This window comes from Stegostoma tigrinum, chromosome 33 (assembly GCF_030684315.1).
Source record: "Stegostoma tigrinum isolate sSteTig4 chromosome 33, sSteTig4.hap1, whole genome shotgun sequence".
NCBI lineage: Eukaryota > Metazoa > Chordata > Chondrichthyes > Orectolobiformes > Stegostomatidae > Stegostoma > Stegostoma tigrinum.
In genome coordinates this window covers 27,501,882-27,524,031 of record NC_081386.1, presented here as the reverse complement: position 1 = coordinate 27,524,031, position 22,150 = coordinate 27,501,882, and the positions used below count along the sequence as shown (strand labels likewise).

General features: G+C 44.9%; 1 protein-coding gene across 2 annotated transcripts in view; it reads left to right on the top strand.

Moving 5' to 3' along the window:
- LOC125467107 (solute carrier organic anion transporter family member 3A1-like) overlaps positions 1-22,150 on the top strand; it is a 187,504-nt gene that overhangs the window by 140,741 nt on the left and 24,613 nt on the right. For both annotated transcript variants that reach the window (XM_048562526.2, XM_048562525.2), the window contains exons 6-7: positions 13,256-13,454; positions 14,347-14,485. In XM_048562526.2, the coding sequence (XP_048418483.1) occupies positions 13,256-13,454; positions 14,347-14,485 (338 nt within the window). The remainder of the gene's footprint in view (positions 1-13,255; positions 13,455-14,346; positions 14,486-22,150) is intronic.

Below are 22,150 nucleotides of genomic sequence, written 5' to 3'. Positions count from 1 at the left end.
CATTATGGAAAATCACGCTATAGAAATAGCGGGACCAATGGGAAAAGCAGGGTTAGGGGCAGACCACAAAAAAAAATCACTCAAAATTGCTCAAAAATCACTCAAAAGCCTAACACCAAGGATAGCACAGTTTCCATAAATGTTTAATTCATATCTAATAATGAAATAAAAGTAGATTTAACACCTTACCTTGAGAAAATGGCAAGATGAATTGATGGGCGAGGAGGTTCTGGGGTAGCTCTGTTGTTAATGCAGTGCTGAGGGTTGTCATCATCACTTTCAGGTGAAGTTGTTGTTGCAGTGTTAGGGTGAGAAATAGTTAACCCAGAAATAATGGCTATGGTTCATTGTCTTCTGGCTATTTCGTAGGGATTGGCTTAAAAAAGACATCCAGGTTTTGCTGATTTGCCCTTTTTCTTCATTCATGAAGAAGCTGTTCATTGGGTGCCAAATAAGATCTTATTCCATGAACTGGTAGTCTGCTGTGTTCTGCAATGTAATCGTTGTCCTCAAAGAGCTGCAAATTCCTCTCAGTTTCCCTCAGGATAGAAGAGAAAACAGAAGTGTGAAGCTCTCGTGGTGCTGCATCCTGGGCTTCACCTTCTTCACCTCCAGCTTCCACTGCCCCCTCAGCAACAAGCCGTTGTAGATCAGCTGTGCGACTCAAGCAGCTCTTCATCATCCTCACGCTCCTCTTCTTCAAATCCAACTTGCTTCGCAAGACCAACACAATGTTCTTTAATTCTTGGAAGCTCCTCTTATGGACCAAAGCCTTTAAAATCTTGAAAAAAAACTGGAAGAAGCTTCCACCAAACTGTATGCAAGCAGTCCTTACTGGCATCACCACAGGCCTCCAGGATAATGACACTTGCATTGTTGATGTTGAAGCTCTTCCAAAATTGAAGAGCACTGTCCTTATTCCCCTTAGTGGCTGCAATCAGCCTTTTAACTGTGCACTTTAAACAATAAGCTTTAAAAGCTGCTAATGCACCCTGGTCTACGGGTCAAAGGAGGAAGGTTACGTTTATGGGTAGAAATAGTACTTTGATGATTTCAGAAAGCTCATCGTTGGAGGGAGGATGGCTTAGAGCATTATCCGAGATAAGAAGAATCTTGAAAGCCAAATTTTATTTCCTGAAATTCTTTCCAAAAACACCTTCCAAAACATCAACAATAAGGTGATAAAACATTTGTCCTGCCATCCAATCTCTTTTGCTTGACCTAAAGTAAATGCCTAGAGTTGACTTAAGGTTACTTTCCAAGGCTTGTGGGTTGGCAGAGTGTTCCACCACCATGGGCTTAAGTTTTAAGTCTCCGCTGGCATTGGCATCCAGCAGCACAGTCACATGATCCTTCATTCATAGGAATGTAGGTTCTTGATGGTGTTCACTTCCAGTGCAAACCTATCCTATCCAAATTGAAATTTTGATCTAAATTGTAGCCTTCTTTGTCAATTAATTATGTTTTACTGTGGGAGGAAATGCCATCGCGTGCTCCTCATGTGCACTGGCAGCTTCCCCACATAACTTCTTAAAACCAGCAAACCAGCCACTGCTGGCACTACAGGCAAGGCACATCTGCAGGATTTTCAGCTTTATTCATTAGATCTTCATAAATTGATAAGGCTTTCTCTTTTATGGTGAGAAAAGTGGTCCCAGATTGCTTTGTTGTTTAATCTTCGATCCACACACATTGAAGCTGCTCCATCTCCTCAAGTTTCTTTGGCCTTACAGATTTGCTAACTCTCAGACTTGTTCCAGCAATATAGCTTGCTTTAATCTTTTCTACATTGTCTCTAAAGGTGCATAAGATAGACTCCTTTATTCCTGTTACGTGAACTATATCACATGTTGTCTCATTATGCTCAAAATGCTTTACAACATCTAGCTTTCCTTCCAGCGTTGTAGCCTTTCATTTACATTCGCCACCCTCAATTTTATCACCAGGGACACTTCTTAATAACAATCTTGTCATTTTCTCCTTGCATTTTCGTGGGTAAGATGGCAGAATTTGCAAAAAAAACATGAAAATCATACAGTATTGTACCTCTCACAGAAAGCACTTCATGCCAAAGCCCACAAAACGATCATGTGATGCCGGAGCAGAAACTCTTTCGGCGCTAACATCGCACATGCTCGGGACAACGGTAACAAAACATGTGATATTGACACATACACCTCTGCATTCCGATGGAATCGCATTATGGCCAACTATTTAGAAATAGCGTTCCCCTATTCATCAGTCGCGTTGTAGCCAATTTGCATTGCTGGAAGATGTGTTAGAGCAAAACTGACTGTATTAGGTGGCACAGTGGTTGGCATTGCTACCCCATGGTGACAGGGACCCGGGTTTGATTACAGCGTCAGGCGACTGTCTGTGTGGGGCTTGCATATTCTTGCCATGTCTGCAAGAGTTCCCTCTGGTTTGCTCCCACAGTTCAAAGGTATGCAGGTGAGGTGGATTGGCCATGCGAAAAATCACCCTGTAGTGCCTAGGGATGTATAGGTTCGATGGGATACGCTGTGGTTAAAAACTCCATATGGGATTGGGGTTGACAGGTTTGGGATGCCTTTATGGGGTGCTGAATGGCCTGTTTCTGCACTGTAGGGGTCCCGATTGTGGGGTCACTCATTTAAAGCTGAGATAAGGATAGTCAGTTTTTGTCTCTGTTATGAACAAATGAACAAGGAGAAGAAGTAGGTCATTCACCCCCTTGAACCTCCTTTGTCATTCAATAAGATGATGGCTGTTCTGATTGTAGCCTCTTATCCACATTCTTGTAAATCCTGAATAACCTTTCACCCCCTTGCTTAACAATAATACAACTATCTCTGCCTTAAAAATATGCAAATACTCTGCTTCCAGCATCTATTCAGGAACTGAGTTCCTGAGACTGATACATGAGGTGAAATTCTTTTGAACAGTTTTGTTTTGAATGGGCAATACCGTATTTTTAACCAGCGGATCCTGAGTTGTAGACTCTCCCACACAAAGAACCATGCTGTCCTCGCCTACCCTGACAAGACACCCTTAGGATCTCATATGTTTCAAACAAATGCCCTCTTACTGCTCTTCCCAACTCCAGCTGACACAAGCACGGAGAAGCTTGGAGAGTTGCAGCTGCTGGAAATCTAAAACAAACTAAGGGGATACTGGAGAAACTCAGCAGGTCTGGCAGTGCCTGGGGAGAGAAAACAGAGTTAACGTTTGAAGTCTAGAGACCCTTTCCAGAACCTCGACAGATGGTGCCAGACCTGCTGGGTTTCTCCGGCGTTCTCTGTGTTTGTTTCAGATTTCTAACACCCGCAGTTTTTATTCCTGCAGATGCAAGCCTAGCCCATCCAAGCTTTCTTCAGAAGGTAACGTCACCCCAGCACCAATAACCACCCCCCTCTCATTGCAGGTATGAGCTAAGGAGACCCTCTATGAGCTGCCTCCAATGTATTTACATTTTTCTTTAAATAAGGTGACTACTACACTACACCGTACTCAAGATGCAGCCTCAGTAGTGCCCTGTATAACTGAGGCACAATCATTTTACATTTGTATTCAATTCCTCTCACAATAGCTGATAACATTTCATTAGCAATCCTAATTACCTATTAGTTTGTCTTTGAAATTCTCTTCCCCCAAGGAGCAGTGAAGACTCTGTCATTGAGTACATTAGGACTGAGTTCGATAAATTTTTGATCAGCAAGTCAGTCAAGGATTTGCAGGGGGAGCAAACAGGAAGGTAGAGTTGAGGCCATAATCAGATCAGCATGGTCTCATCAAATGACAGAGCAGCCTACTCCTGCTCTGAATTTTATATCCTGATATTAGGGAGGAGTGTTTACCCTGGTCCCTGAACTTCATCTCCTATAAAGGTGCTAACATTGTTAAATTGAGGCTGCAGCGTGTATTATGAGTGTTACAGCTCTTTCACTTATTAACAATGGCACTCATTCCTAGCATCATGCCATTGTGATTGGAAGAATGATCCTTTACAAATGTGAACATTGGCAACAGCAACTTACATGCATACTCCCTTGAACTTACATCACTTGTGTTCATTCCAGCATTACCAGCAAATGAGACAGATGTGAACAGTTGTGCACATTCCTGGGCCCTTGTGCTCTTGCAATCCCCAACTTTGCCTACAATTTCAAAGTCTCAAAATGGAGGAGGCTGATATGGGGCATAAGTCATGGCACTATTCAACTGCGCAGAAAGTTTCTTCTGCTGTAAAGTGAACGTAATTTATTCTAGCACCTGACATGAGCTGTCTCCCCTCAGCAGAGAATGGAAGGTACACATTTCAAAGCTCCAGTAGCTTTAAGATAGAGATGCGAGATTGCCTTTGTTATATCACAATGGGATTTAATGGAACTTGACAACTGGGTGGTTTAAAGTTCGAATGAAGCAAGCGTCTCCTGTGTATTAATTATGAATATCATTGTGCCGATAAGATTATGTGCCTTTAATATTTATGTGCTGCTGCTTGTGTTCTATTATCTTCACAACAGCTTAACTGGGAGATATGCTGCTCGTGTTACCTGAGCTGCACAGACGCACCAAGCTGAGCACAGATTGGTCTCTGTGGCTCCCTATAGGGAGATGGATATTCAGGCAGGATCTTGATCATGAACCTGCTTGGAAGTTGGGCAAAGCTAAAATATTGACACAGCTAACGCTCTTGCATCTTGACCTCTCATTCTGCAATAACCTCCATTTTTTCTTCCTTCAAATCTCAAGGACCCCATTTTGAGTGCAGCTCATGTTTAGTCACTGGCTAGGAAACACCAAGCACTATTATCTCTGCCAAAAGCATCACCAGTACCTTCATGGGCTGTGGGTGTTGCTGGCTGGACCAGAAGTCATTGTTCATCCCTCGCTGCCCTGGAGAAAGTGGTTTGTGAGTTGTTATTTTGAACTGCTGCAGTCCTTGGGTGAAGGTACTTCAGGGATGTAGACATTTCCTGTACAGCAGGATGCTCCAGGATTTTGACCTGAACTTCTCAGATTCTGGATTAATTCCAATCCAATACCGACCTCAACATCTGCTGTCCTTCAGTTAACTCTCAACAGCCCCAATTTTAAATTCTCATCCTCTCGTTTTAAACCCGTTTCTTGCGTCAGTGTTGACTTTGTCTTTGTAACTCTGCACTGGATCTTAAAACATTTTCCTGCATTAAAGGTGCCGATAACTACTTTTGTTACAAGGAGGAGGAGAGGAAGAATATTTTACATAGGGAGTGGTCGGGATCTGGAGTGTGCAGTCTGACAGTGTGGGGATGTGGATTCAATTTCAGCTTTCAAAGAGCAGTGGATAATTTTTTGCAGTTAAATACATTTCAGAGCTGCAAGGAGGGGGTGACTGACTGGGACTCACTGATTTGCTTTTGTGGAGAACCAACACAGACATAATGGGCTGAATGGTCTTTTTCCAAGCTGTAATCATTCCATGATTTGAAGGTATCCAGCATAGACCAACAAACTTGAATGGGGAAAGGAACAGCAAAGTCAAAGAGATATAAAGCAGTTGTGAGGGACAGAGGATTTCAGAGCACTGATCACAAAATAGTGAATTGGAAGCCAACAGTAATCTGGAGTTGGAGAAATCAAGAGTGTGCTTTGTACAGATAGTTATGGAAGGCGTAACAAGTTTCAGGAGTGAGAAAACAGGTATCGTTTTCAGTGAACTTCCAAAATTAATATTTTTGGGAGTAAAATAGTCAAGTATATTTTAATAAAAGCAGGGATTCAGAGATTATTATTGATTTGAGCCATGACTTGGATAGATGCCAACGGTAATTCACAGGTCACTTGTTAGGATGGTTACTGAGGTTGAGTGTGAGATCATTCAACTGATCAAAGGTGCTCTTGAGTTGTACACAACCTTCAAAATATTTGTACTTTCATTGTCAAACAGTTTCATTATACATCCCCTTTCCATTCACAGAATGGAAAATGTTAGAACAAGGTTATTTTCATAAAGAATTGTCAAACTCCTTCAACCAAGGTTTACAAAATGTTCTCAAAATCTCTGCCTCATAAAATGTGGTATTAGTATGTCTACTAATGGAAATCAAATGTCAATTCTCTCTTTCTCTCTCCGCGCACCCCCACTCCCCCACCCCCAGCCATTATCAACACTGGGGACAGTTCAGGTTCCAAATACCAACGAGCCTCTAGAAGAAATATAATGAATGAAACAATCAATGAAAAGTTTAGTTCATTCGACATAATTGAAGAATCTGCAACTCAGTTGAGTCAGATTGCAACGCAGTTTAGTGTACAAGTCATCCTGACAGATTTAAGCATGACATTAGATGCTAACATGACTCGGAAGAGACAAGTTCAAACGGAATATCTAACTGCCTTATACTCCTATCCTCCTTACCTATGAGATACATCCTAATGTTAAAAGCAGAGATCACATCAAGAAAGGATGAACCTTCAAACAACACAATTTAGGAAATGAATAGGTTGATTTTACCAATAGATCAATGAGGGACAACAAGAAAATCCAAACTATTCACAAGTTGAACTATTAATTCTACAATACTTCAGCAACGATCAAAAGGCAGATTGAGTTTAACAATCTATTGATGCAAATTGAAGATGTACTACACACAACTCCATGGAAGACACCATTATGAGGAAAGCAGCAATATCCAAAGATTCACAATATTACGAAAAGAATTTGCCTGCTTTGGCAGGGACAATTTCCTCCTAGGAATTAAGGGTCTTGCAGTTCAGAGGCAACGACAGAATTCACACCATCATGAAGCCGTCTCAGGCAATTAATTTTACTCAATAAATTACCTTTCTTCAAGTCCAAAGAGAATGCATTTAGGGAGAATAGTGAAGCCTCCAGATCTTTAGGATTTGTAAAGTCACATAGTTGATACGAGATGTGATAGCAGGAAATGCAATTATCCTAATACATTTATAAGAATAATGTAATGAGGAATAAAATCTTGAGGGGAGATAGCATATGTGGGTCTGAAAGGGTCAGTATTCATTGAGTGCCATAGTGCTTTCTGCTGCTGTGATGACCTGAGGACGGGTAAAGAGAATAACTAAGGATAGTAAAGAAATTAGACTGAGATCTCCTAACTGACTCTGTGTCCCATATCCTTGTAACACGTGAATAGTTGCAAAGATGCTATAAACTGTATTTTGTTTACTCCAATAAATTCTTGTAATTAGCCCAGAAGCTAGCTATTCTCAACCATACTTGCCTACTTGAGCCCTAAAGAACAGGATACTGAGAAGATTTTGGTGACAGGACGTGCAACTCTTCTCTGCCTCTTTCTTGTAACATAGAAATGGCATATTGAGTGGTGAGCATTTGTTGAACAAGAGAGGGCAGATAATTAGAGAATAGGGACGAAACCAGTGACAGACAGTGAGACTTGAAATAGAGGGAAAGAGGAGGAGTAATGTTAATTCAAATGAAAACTCAGGCTCCTTGTCACTGCCACTCGAACATGTTGTGTATTATTGCAGTGGTGAGAACGACACCTGAAATCTTTACTTGCGCACGTACTTTTCAGCAGCCAGCAATGGGGTACAGCAATCCAAGTTGATTACTCCTCCTCTTCCCAGCCCAGTGGCACTGAGGCTAGTTCTGCCATGACAGCCTGGCATCAGTTAACTCAGCAGAAGTCCTGGAACATGCAACTGGTCAGTGTGGCAGGGGACATCAGCATTAGGGCAGCGCTTGACACTGCCACAGCACTGACGGCTTCTGTTTTAATGTTTCTATTCTGAAAGCATCAAGAATAGGGTTAAATGAGTAAAAGAAGCAAAGGTGAACAAGCTGTCTCATGTGGTGAGAGGGTAAGAGCTGGAAATGTGCTACCAGATTGGAGATTACTTGAATTCAAGCATTCAACAGGGTACTGGGACATTGTCTGAAAAGGGAGACCTGGGAGAAAGGCACAAACTGAATTACTCATTTGGAGAAAAGGTGCAGACGTCACATGCTGCAAGACTTCAACCTGCTCCGTAACATTTTTGTGATTCTGTGATAGGAACATAGAAACAAGTGAAAGTCATTCAGTCCTTTAAGCCTGTTTCACCAATCTAGATCATGGCTAATCATCTACTTAGCACTGTATTCCCTCATTATCTCTGTACCCCAGAATGTCATCAGTAACTGGAAATCTATTGATCTCTGCCTTGATCTTATTTAATGACTGAATGCCCATAGCCCTTTGGAGTAGAGAATTCCAAAGGTTTAACACTCACTGAGTCACATTCTAATAAAGTGTGAGGCTGGACGAACACAGCAGGCCAAGCAGCATCTCAGGAGCACAAAAGCTGACGTTTCGGGCCTAGACCCTTCATCAGAGAGGGGGATGGGGGGAGGGAACTGGAATAAATAGGGAGAGAGGGGGAGGCGGACCGAAGATGGAGAGTAAAGAAGATAGGTGGAGAGAGTGTAGGTGGGGAGGTAGGGAGGGGATAGGTCAGTCCAGGGAAGACGGACAGGTCAAGGAGGTGGGATGAGGTTAGTAGGTAGCGGGGGGTGCGGCTTGGGGTGGGAGGAAGGGATGGGTGAGAGGAAGAACCGGTTAGGGAGGCAGAGACAGGTTGGACTGGTTTTGGGATGCAGTGGGTGGGGGGGAAGAGCTGGGCTGGTTGTGTGGTGCAGTGGGGGGAGGGAACGAACTGGGCTGGTTGAGGGATGCAGTCGGGGAAGGGGAGATTTTGAAGCTGGTGAAGTCCACATTGATACCATATGGCTGCAGGGTTCCCAGGCGGAATATGAGTTGCTGTTCCTGCAACCTTCGGGTGGCATCATTGTGGCACTGCAGGAGGCCCATGATGGACATGTCATCAAGAGAATGGGAGGGGGAGTGGAAATGGTTTGCGACTGGGAGGTGCAGTTGTTTTTTGCGAACTGAGCGGAGGTGTTCTGCAAAGCGGTCCCCAAGCCTCCGCTTGGTTTCCCCAATGTAGAGGAAGCCGCACCGGGTACAGTGGATGCAGTATACCACATTGGCAGATGTGCAGGTGAACCTCTGCTTGATGTGGACTGTCATCTTGGGGCCTGGGATGGGGGTGAGGGAGGAGGTGTGGGGACAAGTGTAGCATTTCCTGCGGTTGCAGGGGAAGGTGCCGGGTGTGGTGGGGTTGGAGGGCAGTGTGGAGCGAACAAGGGAGTCACGGAGAGGGTGGTTTCTCCGGAAAGCAGACAGGGGAGGGGATGGAAAAATGTCTTGGGTGGTGGGGTCGGATTGTAAATGGCGGAAGTGTCGGAGGATAATGCGTTGTATCCGGAGGTTGGTAGGGTGGTGTGTGAGAACGAGGGGGATCCTCTTGGGGCGGTTGTGGCGGGGGCGGGGTGTGAGGGATGTGTCGCGGGAAATGCGGGAGACGCGGTCAAGGGCGTTCTCGATCACCGTGGGGGGAAAGACATTCCACTCCTGCACATCCCAGATGTCCAAGTTCTTTAAGGACGACAAGACATTCCACTCCCGCACATCCCAGATGTCCAAGTTCTTTAAGGACCGCCTCCGCCGCATCTGCTCCCACGACAAGACATTCCACTCCCGCACATCCCAGATGTCCAAGTTCTTTAAGGATCCTGCAAAAATTCCATCCCCTATTCCCAATTCCTCCGCCTCCGCCGCATCTGCTCCCATGACAAGACATTCCACTCCCGCACATCCCAGATGTCCAAGTTCTTTAAGGATCCCTCACACCCCGCCCCCGCCACAACCGCCCCAAGAGGATCCCCCTCGTTCTCACACACCACCCTACCAACCTCCGGATACAACGCATTATCCTCCGACACTTCCGCCATTTACAATCCGACCCCACCACCCAAGACATTTTTCCATCCCCTCCCCTGTCTGCTTTCCGGAGAGACCACTCTCTCCGTGACTCCCTTGTTCGCTCCACACTGCCCTCCAACCCCACCACACCCGGCACCTTCCCCTGCAACCGCAGGAAATGCTACACTTGTCCCCACACCTCCTCCCTCACCCCCATCCCAGGCCCCAAGATGACATTCCACATCAAGCAGAGGTTCACCTGCACATCTGCCAATGTGGTATACTGCATCCACTGTACCCGGTGCGGCTTCCTCTACATTGGGGAAACCAAGCGGAGGCTTGGAGACCGCTTTGCAGAACACCTCCGCTCAGTTCGCAAAAAACAACTGCACCTCCCAGTCGCAAACCATTTCCACTCCCCCTCCCATTCTCTTGATGACATGTCCATCATGGGCCTCCTGCACTGCCACAATGATGCCACCCGAAGGTTGCAGGAACAGCAACTCATATTCCGCCTGGGAACCCTGCAGCCATATGGTATCAATGTGGACTTCACCAGCTTCAAAATCTCCCCTTCCCCGACTGCATCCCTCAACCAGCCCAGTTCGTCCCCTCCCCCCACTGCACCACACAACCAGCCCAGCTCTTCCCCCCCACCCATTGCATCCCAAAACCAGTCCAACCTGTCTCTGCCTCCCTAACCGGTTCTTCCTCTCACCCATCCCTTCCTCCCACCCCAAGCCGCACCCCCCGCTACCTACTAACCTCATCCCACCTCCTTGACCTGTCCGTCTTCCCTGGACTGACCTATCCCCTCCCTACCTCCCCACCTACACTCTCTCCACCTATCTTCTTTACTCTCCATCTTCGGTCCGCCTCCTCCTCTCTCCCTATTTATTCCAGTTCCCTCCCCCCATCCCCCTCTCTGATGAAGGGTCTAGGCCCGAAACGTCAGCTTTTGTGCTCCTGAGATGCTGCTTGGCCTGCTGTGTTCGTCCAGCCTCACATTTTATTATCTTGGAATCTCCAGCATCTGCAGTTCCCATCATCTCTCACATTCTAATAAAGTTTTCTTTTTTGACCATTTCAAGCTTGGAGGTTTTACAATTAGCTCTTATTTACAAATTATTCATATAAATTGTAAACAATTTGAATAATAATCCTTGTGGTACCCCACAAGCCACAGTCTGACAACCTAAGAAAGACCCATGTATTCATACTTTCTGCTTTCTGCTTTCTATTTATTAGCTAACCTTTAATTCATGCCAGTATACCAATTCTTATCCCATGCTGTATAATTTTGCTAACTAACATTCCGTGTGGTACTTTATCAGAAGCTTTCAAAAATCCAAATATTCCACAGCCACTATTGCCTCCTTGTCAAATCTGCTAGTAACGTTCTGAAAAAAAATTCTTTCAGGTTTGTTAAACATGACTTCCTCTTCATATTGTCTCTTCCCAATTAGACAATTATTTTCTATCGATACAGCTATGCAAATCTGTGACGAAGATTCTTGTATTTTCTCTATTACTGATGTCAGAACAACAGGTCTGGTTTCTCTCTCACTCCTTTTTTAAACAGTTGAGTTATTTTTGCAGCCTTACAACCTGCGCATGCTATTAGAAAATTAAGATTTTGAAAGACGATAATCAATACATCCACTCGGTGGCAATTTCTGTCACTCAAAATTGAAAGTCATCAGGTTCCTAAGGTGTATTTTTTACATATTTTTTACTAAAAATAATTTCAGTTCACTTCATGTGCCCAAGATGCCTTAGGATTTTAATTATTTCAGGAAGACCTTTTGTATCTTCTGTGAATACTGACACAAGGTATTTATTTAACTTCTCGTGATTTCTCAATTTCCTTTATTAATCTGCAATCTCTGCCTGTAATGGATCCATATATCTTTATTTTTTTTATATACCTATGGAAACTTTTACAATTCATTCTTATGCTTCTTGCTATTTTATATTCACATTCTATTCTCTCTTACTTCATCAGTTTCTTTTCCTTGCTGGATTCAAAAATTCTCAAAATTCTCGGGCTTACAACAATTTTGGCAATTTTATAAGCCCTCCTCAAGTTAGCCAACTTTTCCTGTTGGTCATTTTAGCCTTTTAGAAATGGAAGTTTTTTTTAAACTAAGCATTAGTTCTTTAAATACAGCTATTGTATATCTAATGTCAAACCTTTTTAATGTATTTTCCAATTCACCAAAGCCAACTTCCTTCCTTTAACTTCAAAACTGCCCTTGTTCAGATTTAAGATCCTAGTTTTAGACTGCAATACATCTTTTTCAAACTTAATGAAAAATTCAATCAAACTATGATCCCTATTCCATGATTGCTCTTGTACAGCAAGATTAGCAATTAGTCCTTTCTCACTGCATAATACTAGATGTAAAATAACTGTGTCTTCAACCTTTTCACCAGAAAACTGTCTTGAAGTGTGTGTCCAGTTCTGGTCTCCTTGCTATAGAAAAGATATTATTAAGCTGGAGAGGATTCAGAAGTGATTTACCAGGATGTTGCCAGTAATGGAGGGTTTAAGAAAGAAAGAGATACTGGACTTTTTTCCAATCGAACATAGAAGGTGAGAGGTGACCTTAGAGGCTTATAAAACCATGAGGAATATAGATAAGGTGAATGACAGGTATCTGTTCCTTAGAATAGGGGATTTCAAGACAGGTGGACATATTTTTAAAGTGAAAAGAAAATGATTTAAAAAAGACATGAGAGTCAATTCTTTTAACACAGAGAGTGGTTCATGTTAAGACTGAACTTTTGGAAAAGGTGGTGGATGTGGGTACAATTACAATGTTTAAAAGATGTTTGGATAAGAAATGAATAAGAAATGTGTGGACAACTACAGGCCAAGCACAGACAGGTTGGACTAACTTAGTTTGGGATTATGGTCAGCATGGGCTAGTTAGACTGAAGAGTCTGGTTTCTGTGCTGTAAATGTCTGTATAACACAAACTAGAAATTCTTCTTTCACACTTTGGTGCTCATTAGATTTGCCCAATCTACATGAAGACTGGAGTCAGTCATTTTTATGGCATTTGCCTTGCTACCTGCACCTCAACTTCCTGATTTCTATCATGCCACACAATACCCAGAAGCATTAATCAGTGGAATGATCCAGCTCAGTAGGTGGATATTGAGAATTCTGAGACAGTATTTGAAGGTGTCCTAGCATTCTCAACACCATTCCTCACTGAACCGATACCACAAAAACCTCATTCATCTCATTGCTTTTTGTACAAAAAGCTGCTGTATTTGACTAAGCAAAGCTACACCTTCAAAACTGGTGGTTTTATAAAGTTGTTTGAATTGTTTTAATATAATATTGTTTCCTTTTAATAACAACTTTAAGACTCTCCGTGGGGCGTATCTCAATGTTAAAGTCACTGCATAAATGTAAGTTGTTGTGGATTTATGTAGTAGGCAGAATGGTATTTTAATTTTATTCTATCCCACAGGAATGACAGCCATTCCCTGTGCATGCCTGGGCATTTTCCTTGGAGGGCTTCTAGTGAAAAAACTCAGCTTGACACCTCTGGGTGCCATTAGAATGGCAATGTTAGTTAACCTCGTGTCCACTGCCTGCTACATTTCCTTTCTCTTCCTGGGATGTGATACAGGACCCATAGCTGGGATCACTGTCCCTTACGGAAACACGTGAGTAAAATGTCTTTAAATTGTGGAAGTTCCTGTGATGGAAATTGGTGCATTGCTGTGGCAAATGCTTTTGGGGGATTGGTGACTTCTGTTCTCTGAATTTTTCTGGATTTAAATTCAAAAAATGTGGGTAAGGTGGATCTGTGATGAGTTTCTGGACCTTCTTATCAGTACCCTCCACTGTTGGAAGGCCTGAAAGTTATTTTGACTTGGGAGAGGCCTGACCTTAAGGTATAGATTATAACTTTCAAGAAGAGGGTACAAACCAATTGCTTCCCGTTGAAAGTAGGAAAAGACAAGGATAGATAAGCGAAAAGGCAAGAGAGAGAGACAGAACAAAAGAGTAAGGACAGGTAATTAAGTTGTTATTTATCGGGGCACAGCAAACTTATAAAAATGGCATAATTTTCACTGTACTGCATGGAACACCACAAGAAATTAATGGGCTTCTGAATGATTCAGAACTGAGCACAAGGAGGAATGGTATGGACATTGGACATGTATTATTTGTTATACATTTGTATTTTATTCTATTTTGATTCAGCAGAAGAAAGCTAATATATTTGGTTAAAAGTTTGTTAGTATCTTTAGATGAAGGGGTTTCAGCAGAGAGATTCAGAATTAATAGGCCAAACAGGTGACCCATGACCACCAAAGGTAGGCAGAGTGCTCTCAAGTCCAGGAGAAATGAAAAATGATGGTGCGCTGAAGAGTGGTAGGGCCCCCGTAGATTACAGAGGTTGAAAGTAGGCAGAAGGTACAGAGGCAGAAAATTTTAATTTCAATATGGGAGAGAAAAGGGAGCCAATGTCAGTCAGCAACGACATCTCTCTCATCATAATTCATACTGGAGGCTGTTCTGCTTAAACTAAAAGTATACCTTATGTTGCAGATCTATATCAGATACAGATTTGGACCCCTATGCGCCCTGCAATAGTGACTGTGGCTGCAAGACAGCAGCTTATAACCCTGTCTGTGGATCTGATGGAGTTACTTACTTGTCCTCATGTTTCGCTGGCTGCTCCAACATGGTAAGAGTTTGAGTTTGTAATATACAGTGCAGGTGTGACAAAAGGCTCTAAATTGTAGGCTTTGGGACCAATAGAAATTGAAAGTTAGTAGTTCACAAGATTGGACGGCCTGTTTTATAATGCTTTTCATTGCCAGGGTAAAGAGTTAACTGAATGAAGCAACCTTGAAAAGTAACATATGAAAGGACAATAATAAAAGTACCAATAACAGTATAGGTGGCAACTTGCAAAACTCGGCATCAATTCATATCCCACTTGAAACATGGGACCCTATTGTCTGGAGTGAGTTTAGTAACCTCCATGATGTTGCACATGTCTGGTCAATACACATGGAACAAAGCCTCAATATTTCACTGCTGACATAGCTTAATCTGATTTAATACGCTAAGATAACTCTTCAAATGTCCAGGTAGGTAAAGTTGTTTGTGAATTCCTAAAGCCAAAGTGGAGAACAAACAGCCATTATCATTTGTATACCCGAACGGAAGCAACAGTTCCTTTCAAGACAATGTACATCTTGAAGTGTGTTGCATACCAATTGTAACTGATGTGTTGCGTGCAAAACATGTAAGATACTATTTGCTCAATTGTCTTTTGCATGAGATGTTAAACCAAGACCTGCCTGCTGTCTCAGATGAATGTAGGAAATGCCTTGGCACTATTCCAAGAAGAACAGCACAGTTGTCTGTCCAACTGTTCTTCTCTCTCTCAGGACTCTATCCTTGCCTATCATTAACTCCCTAACCCCTCCCTCCATCCAACTTCAGCATATAAACCAACATTTTCTTAGCTACCATCAGTTCTGAGGATGGGTCACTGGACCCGAAATGTTAACTTTGATTTCTCTCCATAGATGTCTGCCAGGCCTGCTGAGCTTTTCCAGCAACTTCTGTTTTTGTTTCTGTTTTACAGCATCCGTTGTCCTTTCAGTTTTTATTTAGAACAGTTGAGTTTTCTTCTTGATGTCATAACCAAAATCTGAACCTAAATCAATATCATCTTTTTAAAATGAGTCATTGTTGCTTGTGGGAGTTTGCTGTGGGCAACATAGGTGCTACTTTTCCCAAATTAAATCAACAAATGTACTTCAGGAGTATTTGTGAAGCCCTTTGGGATGCCCTGAAGTCATGCAAGATGAAGCAAGTCTTTTTAATTGTTTAGCTCTGTTATGCCTTTAATAAAATGTAAGTACATCAGAGAGAAAGGAAACAGGTTTTGCTGAAAAATGGAGTTGTAAATCCCTGTTCTTTTTGTGTAACGGAGATGATATTTTTTCAGAATAGCCTGTTTTGCCTACTTTAAAATAATTGATAAACTGATATAAATGTATTAATCCAATGCATGCATTATTGTTTCTTTAGGAATTGCTGTTTATCTAGATCATGTTACAAATAGAAGCACCTGAAACAATGTCATCTATTTGTCTACTTTTATGCACACTGTGAGGTTTTACACATGGACATCTGGGACTTTCCTGGTTGTCACATTTTCCCCCTCAACAGACCAATATTCATTTCTGATTGTAAGATCATATTCAAACATAATCACAAAATTAATGAGCCACCTTATATTAAATTGCAGCTGTATAAAGCCTCGGCATGAAGAAATTATTCTCTCTGTCTCCATCATTAACTAAAATAGTTCATTTTCTTTTTGCACTGCCCGTTTCAGTGGGTAGACATGCATTGTTGATAATACAGTGTGTTAATATTCTGGATCATGCAGGCCTACTGATTCGCCAAGGTCAATGAATTGTAAAAGGATAATGTCAGCTCCTGGTCTATAAGCTGAATGATCACATCACAATTAAAATGCGAGTTGCCTGTTGTGTTCCAGCTGTTATCGAATAGGAATCTTCTCATTCCCAGAAGTTTTGCATTTATGTTATGCCTAAGACAACTGCAAGCCACCACTCAGGCATAAAAAAATGATGAAACAATCTAATAAAATTATACGGAAGCCTCCACTCTTACATAGCTTTCACAACTTCAGGATATCCCAATGCATTTTACAGCCGACAATGTACTTTAGAAGTGTTATTGCTATTGTAATGTGAGAAACGTGGCATGGCATGGTGGCTCAGTGGTTAGCACTGCTGCATCAAAATGCCGGCGATTCAGGTTCAATCCCAGATTTGTATGGATTTTACACATTCTCCCTGCATCTGTGTGAGTTTCCCCCTGCTGCTCCCGCAGTCCAAAGATGTGTAGGTTAGGTGGATTAGCTACATTAAATTACCCATAGCATCCAGGGATGTGCAGCCTAGATGGATTAGCCATTGGGTAGGGGCTGAGACTGGGTGGGGTGCTCTTCGGAGGGTTGGTGTGGACTCAATGAAATGGCCTGCTTCCACACTGTACGGATTCCACGGCAGCAAGTTGTACACAGGATGTAAGAAAGATAATCTGGTTTAGCATTGCTGATAAAGAGATAGTTTTGCTTTCTTGGGATGTGAGTGTCAATACAATGTTAGTACTCCATTTTCCCTTGAAAGGAGTAGCTTGGTAGGCAGTTTTGGAGTTGGGGTGGTGATGACCTATCACTGAACTATTAATCCAGAGATCCAGGTAATATCCCAGGAATATGGGTTCAAATCCTGCCATGGCAGATAGTGGAATTTGACTTCAATATGAATCAAGCATCTGATGAAACCTTTGTTAATTATCAGGAAAGGAAAGTGCTGTTGTTAGCTTGGCCTAGGTGTGATTGCAAACCCACGTCTGGACAATTAGGGATGGGGAATCAATGTTAGCCAGTGCTGTTCACATTCCATGAATGCATGGCAAAACAAAAATGCTGCTGTGGGTGAAATCACATATAATTGAGTAAGGATGGCAGATTGCCTTTCCTAGACAACATTAATGACTTTTCACGCGTTCTACAGAAACTCACCTTCAGATTTTATGAGTGATAATGGGAACTGCAGATGCTGGAGAATCCAAGATAATAAAATGTGAGGCTGGATGAACACAGCAGGCCCAGCAGCATCTCAGGAGCACAAAAGCTGACACTTTTGGCCTCGACCCTTCATCAGAGAGGGGGATGGGGTGAGGGTTCTGGAATAAATAGGGAGAGAGGGGGAGGCGGACTGAAGATGGAGAGAAAAGAAGATAGGTGGAGAGGAGAGTATAGGTGGGGAGGTAGGGAGGAGATAGATCAGTCCAGGGAAGACGGGCAGGTCAAGGAGGTGGGATGAGGTTAGTAGGTAGGAGATGGAGGTGCGGCTTGGGGTGGGAGGAAGGGATGGGTGAGAGGAAGAACAGGTTAGGGAGGCAGAGACAGGTTGGACTGGTTTTGGGATGCAGTGGGTGGAGGGGAAGAGCTGGGCTGGTTGTGTGGTGCAGTGGGGGGAGGGGACGAACTGGGCTGGTTTGGGGATGCGGTGGGGGAAGGGGAGATTTTGAAGCTGGTAAAGTCCACATTGATACCATTGGGCTGCAGGGTTCCCAAGCGGAATATGAGTTGCTGTTCCTGCAACCTTCGGGTGGCATCATTGTGGCACTGCAGGAGGTCCATGATGGACATGTCATCTAAAGAATGGGAGGGGGAGTGGAAATGGTTTGCGACTGGGAGGTGCAGTTGTTTATTGCAAACCGAGCGGAGGTGTTCTGCAAAGCGGCCCCCAAGCCTCCGCTTGGTTTCCCCAATGTAGAGGAAGCCACACCGGGTACAGTGGATGCAGTATACCACATTGGCAGATGTGCAGGTGAACCTCTGCTTAATGTGGAAAGTCATCTTGGGGCCTGGGATAGGGGTGAGGGAGGAGGTGTGGGGGCAAGTGTAGCATTTCCTGCGATTGCAGGGGAAGGTGCCGGGTGTGGTGGGGTTGGAGGGCAGTGTGGAGCGAACAAGGGAGTCACGGAGAGAGTTGTCTCTCCGGAAAGCAGACAGGGGTGGGGATGGAAAAATGTCTTGGGTGGTGGGGTCGGATTGTAGATGGCGTAAGTGTCGGAGGATGATGCGTTGTATCCGGAGGTTGGTGGGGTGGTGTGTGAGAACGAGGGGGATCCTCTTTGGGCGGTTGTGGCAGGGGCAGGGTGTGAGGGATGTGTTGCGGGAAATGCGGGAGATGTGGTCAAGGGCGTTCTCGACCACTATGGGGGGTAAGTTGCGGTCGTTGAAGAACTTGGACATCTGGGATGTGCGGGAGTGGAATGCCTCATCGTGGGAGCAGATGCGGCGGAGGCGGAGGGATTGGGAATAGGGGATGGAATTTTTGCAGGAGGGTGGGTGGGAGGAGGTGTATTCTAGGTAGCTGTGGGAGTCGGTGGGCTTGAAATGGACATCAGTTACAAGCTGGTTGCCTGAGATGGAGACTGAGAGGTCCAGGAAGGTGTGGGATGTGCTGGAGATGGCCCAGGTAAACTGAAGGTTGGGGTGGAATGTGTTGGTGAAGTGGATGAACTGTTCGAGCTCCTCTGGGGAGCAAGAGGGGGCGCCGATACAGTCATCACTCCAACCTCTCCCCCGCAGAACGGGCAGCCCTCTGCTCCCTCCGCTCCAACCCCAACCTCACCATCAAACCCGCAGACAAGTGTAGCGCAGTGGTAGTATGGCGCACTGACCTCTACATCGCCGAGGCCAGACGCCAATTCTCCGACACCACCTCCTACCGCCCCCTCGATCATGACTCCACACCCGAGCACCAAACCATCATCTCCAACACCATTCATGACCTCATCACCTCAGGGGACCTCCCACCCACAGCCTCCAACCTCATTGTTCCCCAACCCCGCACGGCCCGTTTCTATCTCCTTCCCAAAACCCACAAATCTGCCTGTCCTGGTTGACCCATCGTCTCAGCCTTCTCCTGCCCCACCGAACTCATCTCCACCTATCTGGACTCCATTTTCTCCCCTTTGGTCCAGGAACTCCCCACCTATGTCCGTGACACCACCTATGCCCTCCACCTCCTCCAGGACTTCCAATTCCCTGGCCCCCAACACCTCATTTTCACCATGGACGTCCAGTCCCTATACACCTGCATTCCGCATGCAGATGGCCTCAAGGCCCTCCGCTTCTTCCTGTCCCGCAGGCCCGACCAGTCCCCCTCCACCGACACCCTCATCCACCTAGTTGAACTCGTCCTCACCCTCAACAACTTCTCTTTCGATTCCTCCCACTTCCTACAGACTAAGGGGGTGGCCATGGGCACCCGCATGGGCCCCAGCTATGCCTGCCTCTTTGTAGCTTACATGGAACAGTCCCTCTTCCGCACCTACACAGGCCCCAAACCCCACCTCTTCCTCCGTTACATTGATTACTGTATCGGCGCCACCTCTTGCTCCCCAGAGGAGCTCGAACAGTTCATCCACTTCACCAACACATTCCACCCCAACCTTCAGTTTACCTGGGCCATCTCCAGCACATCCCACACCTTCCTGGACCTCTCAGTCTCCATCTCAGGCAACCAGCTTGTAACTGATGTCCATTTCAAGCCCACCGACTCCCACAGCTACCTAGAATACACCTCCTCCCACCCACCCTCCTGCAAAAATTCCATCCCCTATTCCCAATTCCTCCGCCTCCGCCGCATCTGCTCCCACGATGAGGCATTCCACTCCCGCACATCCCAGATGACCAAGTTCTTCAAGGACCGCAACTTACCTCCCACAGTGGTCGAGAACGCCCTTGACCACATCTCCCGCATTTCCCGCAACACATCCCTCACACCCTGCCCCTGCCACAACCGCCCAAAGAGGATCCCCCTTGTTCTCACACACCACCCCACCAACCTCCGGATACAACGCATCATCCTCCGACACTTACGCCATCTACAATCCGACCCCACCACCCAAGACATTTTTCCATCCCCACCCTGTCTGCTTTCCGGAGAGACCACTCTCTCCGTGACTCCCTTGTTCGCTCCACACTGCCCTCCAACCCCACCACACCCGGCACCTTCCCCTGCAACCGCAGGAAATGCTACACTTGCCCCCACACCTCCTCCCTCACCCCTGTCCCAGGCCCCAAGATGACTTTCCACATTAAGCAGAGGTTCACCTGCACATCTGCCAATGTGGTATACTGCATCCACTGTACCCGGTGTGGCTTCCTCTACATTGGGGAAACCAAGCGGAGGCTTGGGGACCGCTTTGCAGAACACCTCCGCTCAGTTCGCAATAAACAACTGCACCTCCCAGTCGCAAACCATTTCCACTCCCCCTCCCATTCTTTAGATGACATGTCCATCATGGACCTCCTGCAGTGCCACAATGATGCCACCCGAAGGTTGCAGGAACAGCAACTCATATTCCGCTTGGGAACCCTGCAGCCCAATGGTATCAATGTGGACTTTACCAGCTTCAAAATCTCCCCTTCCCCCACCGCATCCCCAAACCAGCCCAATTCGTCCCCTCCCCCCACTGCACCACACAACCAGCCCAGCTCTTCCCCTCCACCCACTGCATCCCGAAACCAGTCCAACCTGTCTCTGCCTCCCTAGCCTGTTCTTCCTCTCACCCATCCCTTCCTCCCACCCCAAGCCGCACCTCCATCTCCTACCTACTAACCTCATCCCACCTCCTTGACCTGCCCGTCTTCCCTGGACTGATCTATCTCCTCCCTACCTCCCCACCTATACTCTCCTCTCCACCTATCTTCTTTTCTCTCCATCTTCGGTCCGCCTCCCCCTCTCTCCCTATTTATTCCAGAACCCTTACCCCATCCCCCTCTCTGATGAAGGGTCTAGGCCCGAAACGTCAGCTTTTGTGTTCCTGAAATGCTGCTGGGCCTGCTGTGTTCATCCAGCCTCACATTTTATTATTTTAGATTTTGTTAACTGACTTTATATTCCACCACCTGCCATGGTGGGATTTGAACCCATATGCCCAGATTAATAGACAGGTCTCTGAATAAACAATCCAATGCCGTAACCACTGCACCATCATCTTACCTCTGAATTAACGTTCTGTTGGTGATATGTTTGTATTTATTGTGGTGAAAGATATTTTTGCAATGAGTGAAATACATATAGTGGTTGGTATCAATCCCAGATCAGGAAACATTTGCTGCATCTGTCCAGCAAGAAAGTTCCTTCTGTCGCTTCAACTTCAGAACAACCCGTCAACTTACGACAGCCTTCCATTTCTCTCAGTAACCTCTCTGAAATTCTGCAATGTTGATCATTATATTTGTGATTCTAAAGCACCTTATCAAGGTAAAGTATGTCACAAAATTTCCTGTCATGAATATCACTTGATGGCCAACCTACTGCCAAATTAGAAAGACAGGAACATTCAGTGCCCTTTGATACCATTCGGTTAGGTCATGGCTGATATGCATCTCAGCTCTATCTACATTCCTTGTTTCCACAACCCTGAGGGACATTATCTAACAATCTTTGTTGCAAAATTTTCAGTTGAACCTGCAGCCTCATCATCTTTTTGGATGAAAGAGTTTCAGATTTCCACTGCGCGCTTACGCAAGGAAATGTTTCCTGACATCGCCCAGAAATGGTCCAGCTTTAATGTTAACATCATAGCTTCTTGTTCTGGTCCTTCCTACAAAAAACAATTGTCCTTTATTCATCTGAAATACTTCAAAGAACAAAGAGCAATACAGCGCAGGAACAGGCCGTTCAGCCGTCCCAGCCCGCGTCAACACATTTTGCCCTTCCATACTAAAACCGTCTTCCCTTACAGGATCCGTACCCGCTATCCCCTT